Here is a 22,006-nt window from a genome sequence, read left to right as displayed (position 1 = left end):
TCATCACAAATATAAAAATATCTGGTTTCAGGCAGCTTACATTTTATAGAACATTCATTATACTACTACATAATAATTAAAACTAAACTAGAAAACTTAAAAAAAAAACAAAAATTATTACGTGCGCTCAGATGTAGTTTATAATCACCTATGTTTTAAAGTGATACAGTAATAAAATTTTATTCATATACTAGCGATATATTATGCATTTCTTCCTTCTCCTCTTTCCTTCCTCTTGAATCACTATTAATAACAATAACAGTATTATGATCAAAGGTATGAATATTTTGTGCACATCACTAGCGAGCGAATCATTCGTTCTTTTTTGACAATTACAATGACATTGTCAATTTTGACATTATCGGACAGCAAGTCAGCGGTTTCGTATTTCATTCTTGATGCTAATGCGCTGTCGCTCGTTTCTCATCAATTATTTGCCACTTGCTTGAGTTGCTTACACATCAAGTGAGGGCATCGGGCGCATTATTACCGAATATTCCTATAGTATTGTTAATAAACATTATATTAGTGAGTAGATCTAGTATATCGTGACCGAGAATGTCTCATTTTAAATTGGTTTCGTCGACGAAAGCTTCCGACGTGGTTCCTGTGAACAAATATGTGTCGGAGAAGACCGGTATTACCGTGATTATAGCTGGAGTTGAAGGGCCTTTAGTTAACGGATTCTTTTGTCTGGGTGAGTTATATTTAAATTAGGAACTATTAAGTCTACATCAAAGTTTTGGAACATAGTTGCTGTAGATTTTTTTAGTCCTGTTGAACTTATTGGCATTCTTTGCTTTAAATAACTGATAGATTAGATTTGCTAAGTATAAATAAGACTTTTGTTGTGATAATAATAAGATAACTGCCCTATTTCGGGGTGCACAACTTTTTGTTATGTATTTATATTTTGTCCAATGTTTTGTTATTTTGTAATCAAACTAATAATTGTAAGGTTATATTTTTTGTAAACACATAATTATACAAATGTTTTAATACATTTTTCTGGTGAAATATAAAGAAAAATATTGGTTAGTGAGTAGTTAGGGACTTATTCCAGTTGTAAAATTTGTTTACTCATCATATCTTTAAAAACACTACTCTATTCTATTTTATAATCACAATAAAGAAGAGATATAAGATACTTTAACTCTTAGAAGTTGTAAAATAATACAAATAGAGCCTATATTAAAATAGAACACATTTTACAAGCAGAGATAACAGTCTAAGATAACAGATAATGAATTTGTGAACACACTATACAATTTTGACATAATATTTGTATTTCTATTGTTTAGCAACCGAAGCCCATGATGATGATGGTCTTCCACACACGCTGGAGCATCTGATCTTCCTTGGATCTGAACGGTACCCTTACAAAGGGATCCTGGATCTCCTCGCCAACCGATGTATGGCACATGGCACAAACGCATGGACGGACACAGACCACACATGCTATACGGTGTACACTGCGGGTGACGCTGGCATGCTGACCCTGCTTCCTATTTACTTGGATCATATACTTCGGCCTACTCTTACGGACCATGGTTTTGTTACGGAAGTCCACCATATCGATGGGGAAGGGGAGGATGCTGGTGTTGTGTACTGTGAAATGCAAGGAAGAGAAAATACTTCACACTGTAGGTAAGATTATAAATCCACCAGTAAACTACTGATCTACTTCTGAACTACTGGTGGTGCTGATTGCTTACTTGCATCAGGTGACATGTCTGCTCGTTAGCTTAAAAAACAAGATGTGAGCCGAGCTGCTAATAAATTGGTTAAACAATGAACTAAGCTTTACTATTTTTATCTTTGTGATACAAAGTCAGGGTCAATTGTTAAAATTCTATATTATTTTAGATGTGAACTTCAATTACTGCGAGCAATGTACCCAGACAGCGGTTACTCCGCCGAAACTGGTGGCATAATGGAGAATCTCAGGACCTCTACTGATAATACTAAAGTAAGTTATGCCTCACCTGAATAATCACAAAAATATTCTACTTTTAAAGGTAATTAAGTAACAGAAATAAATGAGGCTATATATAAATATGTGCTTAAAAGATTCTTATTATAAATTAAAAGCATAAGTAAGTTCTGATAAAATCAATGTTTATTTATAGCCTTTTTCAGACAAATCTATTTCAAGCTACCATAGCATTCTTTCTCCACTTCTGCATGTCCGGTGGCAAAGGCCTCCTTCGATCTTCTTCATTCTATGAATATAGGTAAAAAACTAAATTTATAACAAGTTGCCATTTTCCAGATCAGAAACTTCCACAAGAAATTCTACCGTGCTGAGAACCTGACGATTATATTGACTGGTCAGATTGAAGCAGAAGATGTGTTTGCAGCTCTATCTACTGTGGAAGATGACATCATCGCAAAGGTAAGAAGCTGAAGAAATAATAGATTCTAGCTTTTGCTGGTTACTCTCTTTGGTAGATTTTGAACGAAACTTTCAACATGTTTTTTCTGTGTGTTCAGAAAAAACATGTTAAAAGTTTCCATGGCCGCATTTATCTTGTAGTATCCGCTGTAGTCGTTCAAAAGTAATATAACTCATGTAAGGAGCCATGTGGTGTGTTTTCAATAAAAAAAAAATATAAAAAATTAAGTAAAAACGTAAATCTTCGAACCACACAAGACAACATAATATAAGTATGTAGAAATAATTTACCTTTGACCTTATTTTCTTGTTTTTTTTTGATCTTTATAATATATTGCTAATTGACTACTGAATGTTAAAAAAAAAACAATAAAATTTTATTTTCCTCATTCTCTCCTTGATCTAGCGTTATATGGCAGTCTTTAGCATAAAAATATAGACATGTTTAAAACCTTGTTGAACTCTTCTAGATACGGTTAGTCTCTAGAATTTACCTAACAACCTGTAATAATAGGTTTTTTCTTTAATTACAGCTTGAGGCAAATGCATACTAGTAATGGAACGAATATTCGCATTCGCGAAATTCGTAAAAGTTTTTGATATTCGTATTCACAATTTTTCATGCGAATATTGCGAATGTCATAGATTTTTTTTTAAATACATAAAGGTGCCTTAAATAGAGGAATAAGCATACATTTTAGTGACTCATATTTATCTAGGTATACAGATTACCAAGTTTGGCTTTTGCGCCTAAAATTCGGCCCGTTGGGGTGTGGCTGATAGGCGCCATTTCGACTCTACCCCGACGCTACAAGTCGATATGAATCTAAATTGTATGTAATCTACCACGTTACTCGTACATCGACACGTTTTCAGGTCAAATCAATAAAAACCATTTGCATTTCGTTCTTCACTTTTGTATATGTACATTATTTCCTTTATAAGTTTTTAAACTGACATGGTCACTTACACTATCATAGACGGGATATTTACCATGTTACCTTACAACTGCCTCGTTGGCCGAGTGGTTGCAAGTGCGACTGTCGGACAAGGAGTCTCGGGTTCGATTCCCAGATCGGGCAAAGAATTACTGAGCTTCTTTCAGTTTTTCGAAAATTTCTCAGTAGTAGCACAGAGTCTGGAATTGTGCTCAGTAGGTATATAGCAATAGGCTCACCACCAATTGCATGGGCCTTACAACTAAAATTGTGAAAAGTGGGTATACATTGTACAGTGGCATCACGTGCCATAATATTTATTTATTTATTTAGAAAAACATGCATAATTTTACAGCTTAAGCCAATACATTATACAGTTAAAATGTTGAAAATTGTAAATATGCACCGCTGCCTAACCCTTCAGGGGTAAAGGGCGTGACGATTACCTAACAACCTGTAATAATAGGTTAAGTTCAGTTCATCCGTGATCATGGCGCTTGCAACAGTGCCGAAATTACGGAAACTCATCGATATAAATAAAGATGGTAAATATCCAGTCTCAAGTTCTAATGATATTTTTTCCTTTGACATTGACTCTCTCGTCTTGGCAACATCTTCTAAATTTACAGAAATAATCAAATGCAACGTGCATTTCTTTGGCTTTCGCCCAAATTCTAAACGTAACACCCTTTTTTGAAGGAGTTAGATAAGTTTATTCTGTTGTCTGCATTTTTTTAACCCAAACGACACTTAAGAAAATAGGGTAGCTATTTATTTGTAACCGACTTCAAAAAGAGGAGGTTCTCAGTTTGACCTGTTTGTGTGCGATTGTCTCGCGTTTGGCTGAAACAATTTTGATGCGGTTAAAAATACTATGCTGAACATAATATTTTTCAGACTTAGTAGAAAGGTTTAGGTACATTACCTAACTTAAAAAAAAAACATTTAAAATCAGTTCACTAATAAAAAAAGAGTTTTAAAAAGCTGGCGACACACTTGCATATATTGTTCTTTTGCTTGTCCCCGATTAAGGCCTTGAGACTAAATTTAGCCAGTCTAGAACAATCATTAGTAAGCAAATACTAAAACACGAATGTGTTATCGTAATGGGATCTGAGAACTAAGAAATAAATATATTTGGAAAGGTTAAGGTTATTCAATCAACATAACTCAGTTATTTTTTATTAAACTCACTTAAATACTTATACTCAGTTTTATTAAAACTTGGGACGCCATTAAAATACACAATCTCTTTAAGAGTAACGATAGCATTTGCTCTTCCTTTTCCTTTCGTAACTACACTTTGAAACGATCACCTAGCTTCACTGACAAACTGACTGAAGGACAATTCCATTTTACGTGCTTACTGTGCCTAATATTAAGGTTTTATTAAACGCAATGAACTCGAAAAATTCTGAACTTATTTTTATTAATTAAGAAAAATTCTGTACCTATTTTTATTAATAAAGTTTCGTGTGTTAGCAACGTAGCATAGTACATTTCTGGCGGCAAAGTACCCGTATACCTATGAATCGTAAAAAACTACTCTGAATAATTGACACCTACAATCCTATCCTATCTCCTTCTATTTTGCATTGAAACGACCTCGACTAATTCGGACAGATATTACAAATTTTGTTCTAATAGCCAATTAGGAACTGCACATACCGGAACCAATGCAATGTAACACACCTGTAGGTAATAAACTGAACAAGATAGTGAAAACTTCGTTATCTTCTTATCGCCTTGTTATCGGCCAACGGTCGGTAATATCAATCTAACCAATCTATTTATGTGATTATGTTGATGAAGGTTCCGATTTCTGACACGCCCCCGCCGACATAAACTCAGGTTGGACTGATTATAAGGCCCACCGATTGTCGACAAATGACACCCTGTAAAACTGCTGGCTTATGAGCATCCTCTACAAAAGAGTGTATGCTATAATCACCACTCTTCTTGGTCAGTGGATTGGAGTCACATTGCAGTATAAAAGGTTCGGGCTTATCAATGGACGTCCAGTGAATGCCTTAGGGTGATCGCACCGCAGATATAATACAGCCGCAGCACGGTGTTTTTTTACTTTGAAAAACGCGGTTTGCCGTCAGCGCGCTGCCCGCGCGCTTACAGCATTTTCATATTGACGTTATGGAATATATCATACTACATAAGATTTATTGTTGAAATTTAAATGGCAAGCTTATTGCTGGGTTGGAGCGGTGCGGTTAAAGTGTGATATACCCTTTAGTCGGGTCTTACAAAATTCGCGGAGAGATTTAAGTATGTTGACACACGTCTGCTCCATAGTTCATACATCTTTCCAGCCTATCGCTTTGCCAGATTTCTAAGATATTTCAACGAGATAAAATTTCCAATGCAAACTGCACTATTGTGTGCAAAGCTTAAGATACATAATAACTACATGAGATGACTCAATGCTTATGTCATCCTGTCTGTTGTTGAGCCAGTTTTTGCTGATACGTTGTTGATTGTAAATTGTTCGTAGACTGTAAGCCAGGAAATGAGTATTTGAGACATATCGACTTTCGATTGTAAAGAAGAAATAATGTTGCATGAATTATTCAATTCTATTTCGTGGTCTTTGCACATAAGGTCTCTATTTCAGTGACGTTAAAGATAAGCTAAATTCATCTTGTTTTCTCTAGAGTTACTCTCTGATTGTTACCGTACTAAAATTAAAATCGTTTATTACTCAACAAAACTTTATTGATTTTGATTCTGATTTACACCAACCTAGTAAGTTTATTCCACGATTTTAAAATAACGTTTTTGTACGCAGAAAGCCAGTGAACCTCAAGAAGAATGGGTGAAGCCTTGGCAAACCATCCCTCCCAAACCCAAATATGGCGAGTTGAAGGTCCAGTGGCCAGCAGACACCGAGGACTGTGGTCAGGTAAATATATCTTGTGATAATTAATCGGATCCTCTACGGTATCCAAGTAAATTTGTTTAGGGTCCGTTCATACCGGCTCGGAGAGGTGAGCAAATTTTTGTCACGTTGAAAATAGAGTATTACGTATTTGTATTAAGGTTTATTTTTTAATGTGACCGGCTCCGTGCTCTTTCTTGCTCGCGCAGTCGATAAACGGACCCGTATTCGTAAATGTGACGCATTGCCATCCAACAGTTTTGCCACAATCTCCACACTTGACAGTTAAAAGGTTCTATGGTTTAAGATCTTCTCTTCAAGACTTAAAGATCAATCTTTGTCATATACCCCTTAGTCAGCTTCTATGACATCCACGGTAAGAATATGAGTATTGAAAATGTGTACATTTGGACGATTTTAATTACTCTAGGTGATATTCGGCTGGCGCGGTGAATTGTAACTAGGTACAAAGATATTTGCAAAAAATCCAATTTTAGTTTCTATTTTTTCCGCTTTTTTTATTGACATAGTTTCCGCACGAAATCTTCATGGTAAATGAAGTTAGCCTTTTGTACTATGTACTTAAATTAAATCAGCCACATAATCCGTGGTATTACAAATTTAATCTACCATATAGGTATGTTTAATATATACATGTTTTAATGTGTATTTCAATTACGTAGGTCCTAGTAATAGTCACCACACGATTTTTAATTGTTTATGACATGACTTTTGCTATATGGTAGATTAACTAAGAATTTATTTTAAGCACCATCTTCTAAAATATCCACTTCTCAAGATAAAATTATTGTATCATTTACAAAGCAAAGTGCTGATTGTTGACTTTGCTATTTGTAATAATAAAGGCGCTTGGATTTTTTTCAATTGCATAATTTTCAATACCACGGATTATGTGGCTGATTTAATTTAAGTACATAGTACAAAAGGCTAACTATCATTTACCATGAAGATTTCGTGCGGAAACTATGTCAATAAAAAAATTAGAAACTAAAATTGGATTTTTTGCTATCTTTGTACCTAGTTACAATTTTCGTGTTGTAAAGCTTGAATAACACATAAATATATGTGATAAAATCCGGATATCAAATTTTGCTCTAATTTTAAAGATAAAAGAAAAATTTTAAAAAATCCTATTTAAACCACACTCCGAATTAGCAACTTTAGTATTTATTTTCTCGAAAACTAAAAATAATTGACATGGGGTTTGCTTTTGCAATTTGTGTTGTTAGCGACTAACTACATCGATATCGCTAGTAGCTAAAAATGTCCTCCCCAAGGGCGTTCTAAAACACTGTGCCCTTGACTAACGGGCTTAAGATCACAGTTACAAGGTTTACGGTTCAAGATCTCCTCTTCAAGCCTTAAAGATCAATCTTTGTCATTTGTCCCTTAGTCAGCTTCTATGACATCCACAGTAAGAATAGGGGTGTTGAAAATGTATATTGGAGTAATTTTAATTACTATAGGTGATATTCGGCTGGCGCGGTCCGCTCCTAACAGAAGAAGATGCCTTGAAGAACCTGACAGCGGTTGCTATACTTCTCCGCTACCTCTGTGACACAGCCGCTGCGCCGCTGCAGCGCTGCCTCGTCGAGAGAGAAGATGCTTTGGCTGGAGACGTAAGATATTTATTTCTAACTTTCTATACCTATTTTTCTTTAGTAAACAGATAGATTATTACCTAATGGTAAGCAATCAACGAAACCCAATACGAAAGGTGCTTAATGCGATTTTTGGGTTGGGCCTCCTTAGTAACCTCAACGATGTATCACATTTCTATTATGCTTTAATCACCCCAGTTAGTTAATTGACCTTTAATTAAAACCAACCGGACATATTTAGTCTCCGAAATAAATATTAATGCAGCATGAAAATAAAGTAAAGTGTTATGCTTAATAGGATGGCGTTTGGCCACCATCTTGTTTAGTGGTATGCGATGATTTTAACTTATCGATAACATAAGGTAGTCCCATTTTAACACGTTTTAAATAAATTATAATTTCGTTTCAGATCTCCTACAACCTAACAGAAAACATAGCTTCTCTAATAAAGATAGAGCTAGATAACGTGCCTATCGACAAGTTGGAGCTGGCGCGGGATGAAGCCCTGAAGTGTTTGGCTACAGTGCGCAGTGGAGAAGACGCGATAGACATGGAGCGTTTGCGCAGGTTGTTGCGCAAACAGTTGCGCGAGTCCATCGCTAGTCTGGAGTCGGATCCGCACCACGCTGTGGCGTTCCGCTGTATCGGAGATGCTCTGTACTCTCAGAGTGAACACCATGTAAGTATGTTTGGTTGTTTTGTAAAACTGTGTGTCTTTTTTTACATTTAATGGGCTCGGTCATAAAATATTTATTTTGACAAGTATATACACGTAGTTACACTGCACAACTAAATAACACACACATTTAATAAAAAAATTAAAGAGAATTAAATGTATGCTGCGAGTATCGATAGCGATAAAAAAAGATTTTTCTAATGTCCATCCCTAAAGAGAGACGTCAACGTCATACTGGCATCTGTCAGCCGCACCTTGTTACAGCGCATTAGGTATAGTGAACGATATTTAAACACGTGATTGTACTCATGATTACAAACAACTTTCCCAAAGAAACTTTTTTGTATACTCATTAGTTTTATTTTTAAAACAATAACAAAACAACAAAATTGTTTGTTACGATATATAATAATAAAACGAGCAATAAAATAAAGCAGTAGTGTAAAATAAATTGATATAAATCTAAGTAATAAAGAACAATAGATGATTTGCTTATAACTTAAGTAATGTAGCTTCTCATAACAATTTGTTACAACACATAAAACTTAAAGACTGCGTTCTATCAAGAAAGAAATTAAAAAGTAGAAGTAATAAGTCGGAATGTGTGTATTTGTGAAACAATGAGCATTTATGATGGCTTAACGACTAACGACTTCTTTCCATCTTATGATCGTAAAAAGGATGAGAAAATTAAGCCATGAAGCATAAGCATTATTCATCACGCTTGCTCAATGTGGGTTGGCTATTCCAAACTTATATTTAGAAATTATAAACCCAAATTTCCTCACGATGTTTTCCTTCACCGTTTGTCAGTGGTGTCTAAATAATCTGACAAAGTACATAATAACTCGGAAAAAGTCACATTAGTACTTACCGTTGGTATAAACTGTCGCATTTATAAAAAAATAATAATAAGAGATAATAACCGTTTGATTCCAGTTCATCTCCCGCATGAACCCTCAATCGGACCTGACGGCGTTACTAGAAGAGACTCCGGAGTACTGGCTCGGTCTAATTCGCAAGTACTTCACTGAGGACATCGTCACCGTTATGGGATCACCTAGCATCGAACTGCAGACCAAGTATGTATCAATATAAGTTTTTAAACTGTCATGGTCACTAACAATATCTTTAGAACTCGAAACGGGATATTTACCATGTTTATTAATTTCTATGAGTTTCCGATATTTCGGCACTGTTGCAATCCATGATCACGGATGAACTGATATTAATAAACATGGTAAATATCCCGTTTCAAGTTCTAAAGGTATGTATAAATAGTTTAGGCTGCTCCAGAATTTAGAATTTATTGAAGTTCGCGCAAAGAGGTTTACATACATAATTTTACGCTTTTAGATGCTCCAAGGACAAACGAGCATTTCGATATGTCACCCCACTTTTAACGAGTTAAGGGTACTTTTCTAACAGAGATGTGCTACGCTTCGGTGCTGTAGATACGTTTGGCTTTCACCAGCTAAGCACTGGTTGAAACGGACTCAGTTAAGTGTATGTTTATTATATGGCAAGATGCGTGCTATGGATGCGTAAGCTATTTTAGCAGGGCGAAACCTTTCGACAATAAATTGTAGCTTGATGATTTAATATAGGTACACTGTACTTAAAATAAGTGAGTGATTTTAATGTTTTACTAGGATGGCAGAAGAAGAGAAGAATAGGATAGAAGAGCAAAGAAAGCAGATTGGAGAAGAAGGTCTAGCACAGAAGGCGGCACGGCTACAGGAAGCTATGGACTTCAACGAGGTAGGAAACCATCTTACATGTGAACTTTTCGAGAAAGGCTCTACTAGTTTCAAGTCACATCGGGTCTCATATTCAAGAGTCCGTGACGCTGCTCATGAACGGTCTAACAAAAGTTTTTTGTTGAGAAATAGTGTGCCAACTGACAGAAAGACGGATCGACATCGGATTTATACTCAGTGTCAGTGGTTCCCAAAGTTGTCTGGACTGTAACCTATCTAAATTAAGTTCCCAAACTCAGGACCCATCTTCGGGGAATCAAACCGTTACCAATGTAAAAAATAAAACAGAACAGTTGGTTAGTATATCTTTGTACAGACAAGGCCCATGAAAAATTCGCTTGCGACCCATAGTTTGGGAAACCTTGTTCTGAGTATTAAATCACAAAAAAACGTATTACCTGTGACTATATGCATGGCATCATCCAAGTAAACATACAAATAAACATGCGTCAAGCAAATGTATGAATAATAATTAATAATTCATCATTGAAGCTAATAACTTGCAATCATACAGTCATTGTTGTTGAACCATAACTCGATGTAAATATTATGTATGGTAATTTTGTACCTATTTCATTTTATTTGTTGCCAATATTTTCATGGACTTTCTTATATTTTAATTATCTGACCCGGCAAACTTCGTAAACATTTTTACTTAACTTTTAAACCTTCCATGGACTTCCGCAAACAATTGAAGACCAACATTTGCCAAATCGGTCCTGCCGTTCTCGGGTTTTAGCGAGATTAACGAACAGCCATTGATTTTAATATATAAAGATGAACAAACCACCTTCATATCTTGGCAGTAATTAGTCAGAAATGTTAAAAAAGAAGATTGATGACGAAATCTTTGTTTTTTTCTAGAAGGACTGCTAAATCTCGCCATTAATGGCAATGGCTTTTCAGGTTCAATACTCAGGTCGGAAATAAATAAATTAATAAATGTATCTGTATTTTATTATACTCTACATTGTCACATATACTAAATTAACGTTGCCTTGTCTGCGCACGCTGCTCTGTGACTCGAAACTAATATAGCTTTTCCTCAATAATGTACGTGAGTAAACCGGGATTTTTAGTTAAATTTATCCATTTTTTCACAGCGCCCCCCTCCCCCGGGCACTCTAGCCTCAGTCCCCGTACCTCCCAGCAACTTCAAATGTCACAAGATCGACTCTTGGAGCACGGACGGCGCGAACTGCCCGCACTTCGACCTCAAGGAAGTACCCATCTACACCAGAGTACATAGCTTGAAGACTAACTTCGTTTATGTAAGTATATTTAAACGTTCAATGCCGCCGACACGCCAAGCGTGTCCTCGTAAATGCTTTAGTGATATTTTGAAAATTTGCCAAAATTGCCTTTTGGAATTCTCAATACATAATTTGCTAGCAATAATCTAATGATTATAGGGCGGCATCGCTATAATCATTAGGTTTTGATATCGTAACTTCAAAAAAATAATGGTGGCAATGAATGTGTTAAGTTCTTCAGTAAATTAATACTTTAGATTTGAGGTATGTGGGATAAGAAATCCAAAAGTAAAGTGATTATTTTTATGATTTTCCTATAGATTTGTTGTGAGTTTATAATTTTCGACACCAAATTGCAATAAATAACCATTAACATTTTTACCAGACATATGACATTGTATTCATATTAAAATCACTCTATTTACATACACTTACTTCAAAAAACTATAATCAACAGTGAAACCCAACAAAACTGCTTTTCATCAACAGATAAACCTAATATTCGACACGACCTCAGTAGACGAGTCGACGCGCAAGTGGCTCCCTCTACACATGAACGGCCTGGCAGAGTGCGGAGTCCGCCGCGGGGATACACTCATCCCCCATGAAGAGGTCATCTCCACTACGGAACAGCTCACTGTCATGTTCAGCAATAACATCGGCTTCGATCGTTCTGGAAACTTCTCTATCGGACATTTTGGCAACTTTGTCCATATTGAGACGAGGGTAAGATTCATTATAGATTAAATTGTAAATAAATAGACTGAACGATTGACGTGGTAGCTGGGCAACCGGCTGCCGCGTAACGTGTAGCGGGTTCGATTACCGCCTGGAGCAATTATAGTGTGTGATCCAGAAATTGTTGTTTCGGCTCTGGGTCATATGCATGTGAACTTGTAGAGAGAGATAGAAACCTCCTAACAATATAATCTCCTTAATTATTATTATTTACCTTAGCGTAATAATGTTACGTTATATTATTGTAAAAATATTACACACTATCAAAGGCGAGCAGTAATTAAAGTTTCTAGATAACATGTGTTACTATTACATAATAACACAATAATAAAAAGGTTCCCGGATCTAAGCAGATGTAGTTATGTCATAACAATGATAACAAAAGTATGTGTTATCTTGCTGTTTAGTATTCATTAATGAAGTTTGTAGCCATTGTTATGATACATAAAAAATGTAAATAACTTTGTATATAATCACATCAACAGCCTATTAGTGGCCATTGCTGACCAAAGCCTCTTCTCACATGGAGAAGGTTTGAGCACTAATCCAATCTAAGGTGCCCAGTAAATGGCAAATAGGCTCCCCCTTATTACAGGGACTTATAACACGAAAGTGGGTGTACAATGTATAGCGGCATTAAGTGCCGTAATGTGCACCTCTACCTACCCCTTACCCTTCAGGTATAAAAGGCGTGAGGTTGCAATTAATTCATCTTAAAGTTTCCATCTTTATTTCCAGTGTGAACCTCAAGATTACGAGGAAGTCGTGAACCATTTGTACGAGATCCTGTATGCCGCGGAGATCACCAAGGAAAGGCTGCTAGTCTTCGCACAGAGGCTAATCAACGATGTTGCGCAGGTAAATAGTAGTTATGTATATAGCGTTTGTCTAGAAATATTGTACCTTCGGTTCATATCTGACGTAAAATACGTCGAGCGTATCATCGGTTGAGTGTGAACGGTCAATTGTTTTTCTATACATTTGTCTATTTTGGCGTTAAGCGAATGATTATACGATAAGCAACGCATGTTCCGTCGGATATGAACCGGCCCATAGAAAGAAGAAACAGATATTGATTCTAGAACTTTGTTTTAACTAAATATAAATAGGCTTTAGCTCTATTTTCATTATATTTCCTATTAGATAGATTGTTTACTCAGATTTGTACCTGTGTCCCTAAATATGTCTATTGTTTGATAGATTTGGCCCCTAAACACATTAATAAGGGTCTATCTTTCTACATAAATTCTTATTTTTGTAATCTCAGGTAAGAAGATCAGGCGACAAGATGATGTACGATGCCCTTCGCGACTCGGTCTACAGCAAAAACAGCAACCTGCACTGGTGCACAGTACTAAGGCAGCAAAAGTTCCTCAAAGAGCTCATAGAACAGCTGACAGCCGGTGGAGACTCCGCCGAGTCAGCTCTCCTAGAAGCCAGGAAGTCATTCAAGAGTATCACCGAGAACGCGTGGCTCCATCTAGCGACAGACTTCGAAAGATATAAGCTAAGAACTGAACCTTGGAAGAGGTTTGCTAGGGAGAATGAAATTACGCCTTCAGTGTGAGTATTTTAGAAGTTTAGTGTTGCTGTATTTTGTTTTTATAATTTGACACGTTTTGTTTTATACTTGCTCTTTTCTAAGACTTACTGACTGCTTTATCTGTATTCAAACTTTTATGAACATATCACCATTTGTCACGAATCACTGGCGAAAACTACATCAAAACCCGTGCAGTCATTTTTGTGTTTGTCACTAGATACAAACAGACTCGACTGAACACTAGTGAACACTATTCCATTTTTGGTAGTAGATTAATAGATTATTGTATAATTTTCCTTCTCCGAGTGAGAAGAGATCTTTTCTCAGCAGTGGAATATTTACAGACTGATGATGATAAGTTGTATGTTTCCAGTCCCCGGCTGTACTGGGACGCGGAGCTGCTGTCATCAGTGGGCGGCGGGTTCGTGCTGGGCGTGGGCGGCTGGGAGTCGTGCTGCGTGGCGGCGCTGAGCCCCGGCCCGCTCGGACACTCCGTCCAACACGTCGCGCCGCTCATGGTCGCGCTCAACTACTTCACGCAGCTCGAGGTAAGATTCCATTCCATTGGCATTGGGATTTTGTTCAATTCATACAGAGATAAAATCAAGATATACTTGTCATTTTAAACCCTGTCCACCTGAGATACATCTGTCTTTTAAAAATAGTAACTTTAAATTAGTCTATTTATTTTAACGGTAGCTTAAAATAAAAAGACTAACTGCCACACTCAGAGTCATTTAATGGTTACTCAACCCAGTCCTTAGCAATTGTTTTCTATACAAAATCGTTACTAAGGAACGTTTTAAGTAACCATTAAATGACTCTGAGTGTGGCAGTAAAATATTATACGAGATTCAACTCCAACCACTCGTAAGCTCTAGTTATCTGATACACAGAACAAAAGAGACAGAACCCACTACTAAAGATGTCTCGCTATTTATAACTATAAAAGATATCATATGTTCTAAATGGACAGTGAGACACTAACTTTCTGATCCATAAACACTCCAAGAAATCTGATTAAAGTCTAGTGACTGATTGCAGATAAAAAAAAAGAAAAAAAAGTTATACCTATCACTTTCTTCCAGGGTCCAATGTGGCGTCTAATTCGTGGTTGTGGCCTGTCGTATGGCTACGCTATCCGCATGTCCCCCAACGAGGGCAGACTGATATTCTCCCTGTACAGAGCAACTAACGCCGTCGCAGCATACAGCAAAGCTAAGAGCATTTTGGTAAGAACTTATTGTAATTTCATTAAACTTTGCTCTGTATTAAATAATTGGGTTAACAGTTACTTCTCTAAAATCATTATTTCATACGAAATAAATAGAAAATATAGTTTTTGAGGTTTTGAAAAAGTATTGAATTTGACTAGTAAGAAAATAGCCTATTGTTGCATTAAAACTATACCTGTAATTAATTCACACCACGCACATAATATGGAGTGATGGAATCCAATAAAAATATATCTGACTTCACATTTTAATAACATTTCCATTACAATCATTAATTATAATTCTTACAGGAAGAATACTTGAACGACGCTAAGTTTGACGACGACCTATTCGCGTCGGCGAAGAGTACGGTGATGTTCGAGGTGGTGGAGAACGAGAAGTGTCCCGCGGACGTCGTGAAACGGTCACTCATGTACTACTTGTACAGGGAAGCACCCTCATACAACAAGTAAGTTGGTTGTAACTTATTTACTATGCTGCTTATGTCCGAATACTCAAACGCTACTCAATTTTAAGACGCTCTCAAGTCTAGTTCTGTCTCTATCAATTCTTTATAAAATGACAGAGATAGCACGATATTTAAGTACAACTTAAAATTGAGTAGCGTTTCAGTATTCGGGCGTTAATCTGTCTGGTATTTTTACGTAAACGAAACTGTACTACTGCCAAGTGAGTGCCGAACGCGCTCTCGTTTTGTTAACTTTAAACGTAAAGCAAACTTGTACTAAGTAGTGGTAGGAGCAACTACCTCACATTTCACATCATCAACAACCCGATGTTCATGAGGTGTGGCATAATATCCACGCTTGACAGGTGCTGCTGCCCAGTCTCAGTCAAATTTGTAATTCACCTAGTTGGCTCTTACAGCACCCATAACAAGAGTAAGTGTAAAGACAAGTGTATGCTTCTCTACCGTTTGACAGATATACGCCCGAATAATGAAATGCTGCTCAATATTAAGTTGTACTTATAAAACGTGCTATCTCTGTCATTTTATAAAGGATGTAGTGACAGAACTATTGCTTAGAGCGTCTTGAATTGAATATTTAACCAATAGACATGTCCACACGTACAATCTTTTACTTCCTTCCTGTCCACTTCAAAGGTGATGATATTATGTTAATAGAAACTCTAAAATGTATGATTATATTTCCAGTGACCTAGTGAAAGCGATATCAGCAGTGACGCCGGAGGCGGCCCACGCGGCGGCGGCGCGCTGGCTGCCGACCCTCTTCGACCCCGACCAGGGCAAGCTGGCCATCGTCTGCCATCCCAGTAAATGCAACGACATGAACACTGCTTTCGAAAAGTAAGTTACTCATTTAGTTAATACTAGCGACCCGCCCCAGCTTCGCATGGGTGCAACGGTGATATATTATGCCTGTATTGTACATATAAACCTTCCACTTGAATCACTGTATCTATTAAAAAAGATCGCATCAAAATCCGTTGCGTATTTTTAAGTATTTTAGCATACAAAGGGACATAGGGACAGAAAAAGCGTTTGTTTTACACCATGTAGTGATGGTGCTACATTTTGCTTCAACCCCAACCCAAAACGCGGTATCGCACTTATAACTCGTCTGGTGTTTCGAGTGTACAGGGGCTGTGCCGATTGCTTACCATCAGATCAAATATCCGTTCGCTCGTTTGCTGACAAATCACATTTGGTATTGAATTAACCTTATATTATATTGTCATTCAGACATTAACGAATCTGGTCCCAACATAATTCCAACAAGAATTTGGATCATTTTATTAGTTGTGTGTAATAACTACAAGTTAGATGGTTGGCGGAAATATTAAAATTAAATTCTTTCTCCACAGAATGAACGTGAAACTGGACGTCTACGAGTCTATGGAAGCGTCGCATTTTAAGTAACTCAGTAGTTAAGTACAACGCTAGGTGCTTTTAAGTGTACAACCCAGACTGGTGGACTATACAATTTAGGTCACCTACCAATCTGCTAGTTAGTGCTGTTGCAAAATAAAAAGTATTTTTACCGTTTACTCTTCATGTGCCGGAACGCCAATCCACGCGAGAGACAATGTGTTTTCTATTGCTGTCTTATATACCCCGGAGCTTAATATCTATTTTAAAAAATCTGTAAACATCATGAAAAGTGCTACCGAAAACAACCTTTTTAAGCCAGTTAAAATAAGTGGCCTATTTGTTATGTCCACCAGTGTATTATAATGATTATTATACACATATAAAACTATATCATCGTTTTTTATCTCAATTATAAATACAAGTTATTAGCAATGAAAGTTGTTGGTGTATTTACAATATATAATAATTGTACTGTTATTTCTTATATTGCTTGGCTGTGCCTGATACTAAACTAAGTATAAATGTTCGAAGTATTTCATTTTATAACTATTCGCATTTTATTATAAACAATTTTATTTGAATAAAATACGTATACAACACATGTTTCCTTTTTTGATATATTATATTTAATCTCCTTGATCTTACCCTTGTTTATCTTTCAACAATTAGTGTATCACTAGGAATCAAACCAGTGTCTCGACTCATAGCAAACGGTCGCCAAACCACAATGTATCTATTATTTTAGGAAACATATTATTGGTATTCATCTACATGAATAACAAAAAGTGGAAATATTACAACTAATGACGTTGTCATGGCGACGTGGTGGCTGGGCAACTGGCTGCCATGTTACGGGTATCGCATTTGATTCCCACATGGAGCAACTTTTTGTGATGTTCAAAAATTGTTGTTTAGGGTTTGGATGTGATGTGTGTGTGAACTTGTAAGTTTGTAAACGCACCCATAACCTAGGAGAAAATACTTGTGTGGGGCAACAATTAAAAAAAATACATCTATTTAATCCAATAAAAACACCAAAATTGTGATAATAATTTTAATCACCATTTATGAATCTTAAAGCTATGTATGTCTATACAAAAAATATAACTTAAATTTAGTCAGATAATTAGTGAACATCATTATAAATCATCTCACAACCACTGCAACATCTCCGTCATATAATTCAAACCAATCCATATAGTAATATCATTGTTCAACATTTATCTTCATAACAGGAATACTGGTTGTCAACGATCAACAAACTACAGTATGTGAAAATCTTAAACAGTTCCTACCGTGTACCAAATATACCAGTTTAAGATCATTGAGCTGCAAGTCAACATTACATAGCTTTCTAAATTTCAACAATATATGTATAATGAAACATTATAATTTAACATTTTTCTTTAGCCATGCTCGTCCATATATCGCTCAAATGCCGCGTCCACTTGATTTCCGTGTGTGAATGTTAAACACATAATACTGGTTAATTTTGTTAGTGAATTCTCAAATGCATGTTACAGACATCCTCGCGTACAAAAATAAAGTGGCCTGTTCAAGAAATACATGTTCTGTTTACATTTTGTAGGCCATTCTATCCGTTTATTCCCACCACCTACACTGCTGGTGAGCTATATATTAATATGCAATATAAATTACTCGTCTAAACAATAAAATTACATTGTACATGCAAGATATATTTACAGTTTTATAACATTCTATGCTAGACGTAATGAAAATAAGAATTTATCAAGTAACATTAATTTTAATGTTTACTATGCATATTTAATATGCACAATATGTAAATAATGCATGTTAAAGCACCAACATGTACATATATAATATGGGAAATATATGAAGCATAAAATTTCGTATAATTTATCTTTTAGTTTTTACGAATCAACATGATTTTATCTGTGGCTCATAGGACACTTATCAATCCATTAAAAATACATAATAATAAATGTATGTGCTTTGAAGAGAGATTTGGTAAATGTTAAAATTACACATTAATTAGTCTAACATTATATTAATTCGCTATGGACACCTACCTGACGATTAAAATTCCCTAATAAATGAATGACTAATATTTACGTTAATCATAATCTACGTAATAAAAGAGGCGGCCCCATTTACACTATCTAACCGCTAACGTGATTCTCGATACGTACTCGATACTCGGACCGATACACGACGCGTCGATATTGTACTTACTCTACTGCTCGCGTAGCTCAGTAGCTCTCTCCAATACGATGTGTGGACGAAGGGCCGGTTGAATAGAAGCTATCGACATCCAGGTACTCACAGTAACTGATATAACCAACAACACTACACAGTACATCGCCCGCGTACTTCACATAGCCAGAATGTTGTCAAACACAGCCTTCAGTGCTCTCTAAATAAAACAAAGGCCTTTTGGTTATCTTTAACGATTTATGAGATTTCACTTAAGTTTATATATTAAAGAATTTCCTATAATTATAGCAACAATTTTGTTCAGAACCGTTTATAAACTCGTACATCGTAGAGGTCGTGTAGCGGTCACACGCACATACACTGAGGTATCAAGATTATTAATCTAAGACCTCGAAACGTTCTTAACCACTTCGACACGCCCGCTCGACGTCTGCTAAAGCTAACTTTCCATAAAAGAACCCTAATTAGATGGCCGAAACCAGTGCTTTCACCTCGGACCTTCGACCGGTCGCTCCTATAATGATAGAATAGATAAGAGAAGTATAACGTAGCTGCCTCGTAGGAGCTGTGTGGTTACATGAGGTTGGCGTCGATGGGCGGGGCGTGGCTGCGCAGCGCCTCGCGGATGTAGGACGCGATGGACGTGTCGGCCACCAGGTGGAAGAAGAACAGGTGCTCGAAGCTCTTCAGCGAGATGGAGCGCAGCGCCGGCAGCCGCAGCAGCAGCGCCGCGAACCGTCCCTCCTCGCCGCCGCGCGACCGCCGCACGTACTCGTCCAGGCACGAGAACATCTGCACGTACAACACGCGTTAATACATGAACACCATGGATTTTATTCCCCTAAAGCGTAAGCAGAGGTCAGAACAATCTTTGTAATACCCACAATTTGACAGTTATCGTTTTAAGACATATCCAGTAAGAGCTGAGCTTGATACTTTGTCCGGCAATCACGCTTGAGATCACTCGACCAATGTACATATTACACAATACACATACATCACAACTTAGCGCGAAGTTCATTCTCTACACGTGTTCGCAACAGTATAAAGTGTAACTACACAGCCTCATTAATTCAATGCTAATTACTTTCAAATGCAAAACAGGTCAAATGTGATACGACATGCGAATTCATTGTAAATATTGTAATATCGTTACATCGGACGTCGAACGTAGAAAATAATGCTGTAGCTTTCCTTGTCAACCTTACTCTTTTCTATCATTTCTTTTATTGCATTCACAACTTTATAGTTATGTCATAAAGTTGAAAATTCAATGGAAAAGCCTGACAGAGTGGGATAAATAAAATTGATCTCTTATACAGCACGTCAACCTTACTCCTTTCTGTAAATTTTTTATTGCATTTACAACTTTATAGTTATGTTATAAAGTTGAAAATTCAATGGAAAAACCTGAGTGGAAGTAAGTTGACTTGCTGGCCACTGTCTCTATTCAGAATATTCAAATGTAACTTTACTCCGTCACTCAGGTGTTAAGACAATGAATGCAAATTTACCTTTTCTCGTAGAATTTCAACTTCTGGTCTGTTTTTCAGTCCTTTCACATCTGAAAAAATAAACGAGAGTAATTCTTATACCTGTATTTCATTGTTTAACACACGTGATCAAATATGTGAATGTTCAGTGTGGATTAACTAAACAAATAAATGTGTTTGTTGAAGAAATAATTCTGACTACAAATAATTAAGTATATAAATTGTAACTAACTGTAAAAAGCGATTAATGCTTCGCGTTTCTGTAGAAAAAGTATTCAAATCTTAAAGATAATATAATCTAATACATATTTTAATCATAACCTAACCGTGTAAACTGCATTATAACATAACATCGCGCCGTTTCATCTCCAAAGGGGTCGCCATCAATAGACACACACACAATTAATGTGGGTGTAATATCGAATGAATTCTTATGTTTTGTTACGAATTCCACATAATAAGGAGCGAGAGTACTCAGAATAATTTAATGTTTACTTAAACAACTGCTCCTTAGTAGGAGTAGTTTAAGTAATCATTAAATGTCTCTGTTGCTGTGAGTCTAATATCAGACACTATTCCCACGCACGTTACTGAGAATTTCCTAAAACTTACTTTAAACCTAATATAATTATCTATTATATATTATAGTTTTTCACATATTAGTATACATACCAGGATTAAGCAGTATGATGGCTTTGAGCGCGACATACTCGGCCTGGTCGACGCGTAGAGCGCGCATCTTCAGGGACAGTTCCGATAGGACGCGGTCGAATATCTGGCCGACGCCTGCTTGGAGAGCCGAGTTGCGGTGTAGGGTCATACCTGGAATATTCAAAAGTATTGTTTTACAACATTAGATATTACTTTTCGATTGAAGAAAGAGAGTACCACATATTAATCAATGTAGCACCCATTAAATGTTAAATGATATTTATTTTTGCAAATAGGTTACAATGTAACTCTTTTCCACATCAATCTTTCAAATAACTAAATGAGGCCATTATTCATTAGTGAGCTCCATGTTAAAAGGGATGAGAGAAATAAAGACACATTATCACAAAACTATCGTATCAGGACATGTATTCATCTTCTTATAGTCGATGGTAAAGAGACCAGTATTCGATTTGAAAGTGTATAAAAATATACCCTGATCGTAAAGTAACATAACGCTACAATTATTTTCGAGTTTAAGAAGAGGTGGAAATATACCCTAGAATCTAGACTAATAATGTTATTAAAAGCCAATCTAATTTATGCATTTTTAAACTAAAACATTACAGATATGAAACTGCCGAATGTAATCTGAATCATCAATAAAATGGATATCATGGAAATTTAAATAAAGTTATGTTTCCAAAAAAAAAACAACAAAATGTTAAGAAGTTAGTAATTTAGCACCTACTTATAGATAGGATTTATGTTAGAGATTACAT

At 36.3% G+C, this 22,006-nt stretch overlaps 2 protein-coding genes across 12 annotated transcripts in view; one reads left to right on the top strand and one right to left on the bottom strand.

Annotated features, from left to right (window-relative positions):
* Positions 1–374: 374 nt before the first annotated feature.
* On the top strand, positions 375–17,485 carry LOC118273517 (uncharacterized protein C05D11.1-like). The gene is made up of 18 exons (XM_050693566.1): positions 375–697; positions 1,302–1,647; positions 1,867–1,969; positions 2,273–2,395; positions 6,134–6,247; positions 7,711–7,863; positions 8,255–8,524; positions 9,461–9,603; positions 10,174–10,282; positions 11,385–11,552; positions 12,024–12,260; positions 13,011–13,130; positions 13,540–13,835; positions 14,189–14,363; positions 14,904–15,047; positions 15,341–15,498; positions 16,207–16,359; positions 16,878–17,485. Exons 1-18 carry the CDS (start codon positions 559–561, stop codon positions 16,930–16,932), a joined length of 3,006 nt encoding a protein of 1,001 aa, XP_050549523.1. The 5' UTR covers positions 375–558; the 3' UTR covers positions 16,933–17,485.
* A 439-nt stretch (positions 17,486–17,924) lies between these two features.
* LOC118273518 (protein ultraspiracle homolog) overlaps positions 17,925–22,006 on the bottom strand; it is a 50,535-nt gene continuing 46,453 nt past the window's right edge. For all 11 annotated transcript variants that reach the window (XM_050694298.1, XM_050694081.1, XM_035590526.2 and 8 more), the window contains 3 exons: positions 21,246–21,395; positions 20,595–20,644; positions 17,925–19,872 (listed from right to left, as the gene is read on the bottom strand). In XM_050694298.1, the coding sequence (XP_050550255.1) occupies positions 19,654–19,872; positions 20,595–20,644; positions 21,246–21,395 (419 nt within the window). In that variant the 3' untranslated portion in view covers positions 17,925–19,653. The remainder of the gene's footprint in view (positions 19,873–20,594; positions 20,645–21,245; positions 21,396–22,006) is intronic.

Source organism: Spodoptera frugiperda, chromosome 1 (assembly GCF_023101765.2).
Source record: "Spodoptera frugiperda isolate SF20-4 chromosome 1, AGI-APGP_CSIRO_Sfru_2.0, whole genome shotgun sequence".
NCBI classification, from domain to species: Eukaryota; Metazoa; Arthropoda; class Insecta; order Lepidoptera; family Noctuidae; genus Spodoptera; species Spodoptera frugiperda.
The sequence above is the reverse complement of the archived record's forward strand: the minus strand, read 5'-3'. Positions and strand labels throughout refer to the sequence as shown.

Coding starts and splice junctions, on each gene's coding strand:
- LOC118273517 (XM_050693566.1), top strand. CDS start 559: ATGTCTCATTTTAAATTGGTTTCGTCGACGAAAGCTTCCGACGTGGTT. Junction 10,283..11,384: donor AAGCTATGGACTTCAACGAG/GTAGGAAACCAT, acceptor ATTTTTTCACAG/CGCCCCCCTCCCCCGGGCAC. Junction 12,261..13,010: donor TTGTCCATATTGAGACGAGG/GTAAGATTCATT, acceptor CTTTATTTCCAG/TGTGAACCTCAAGATTACGA.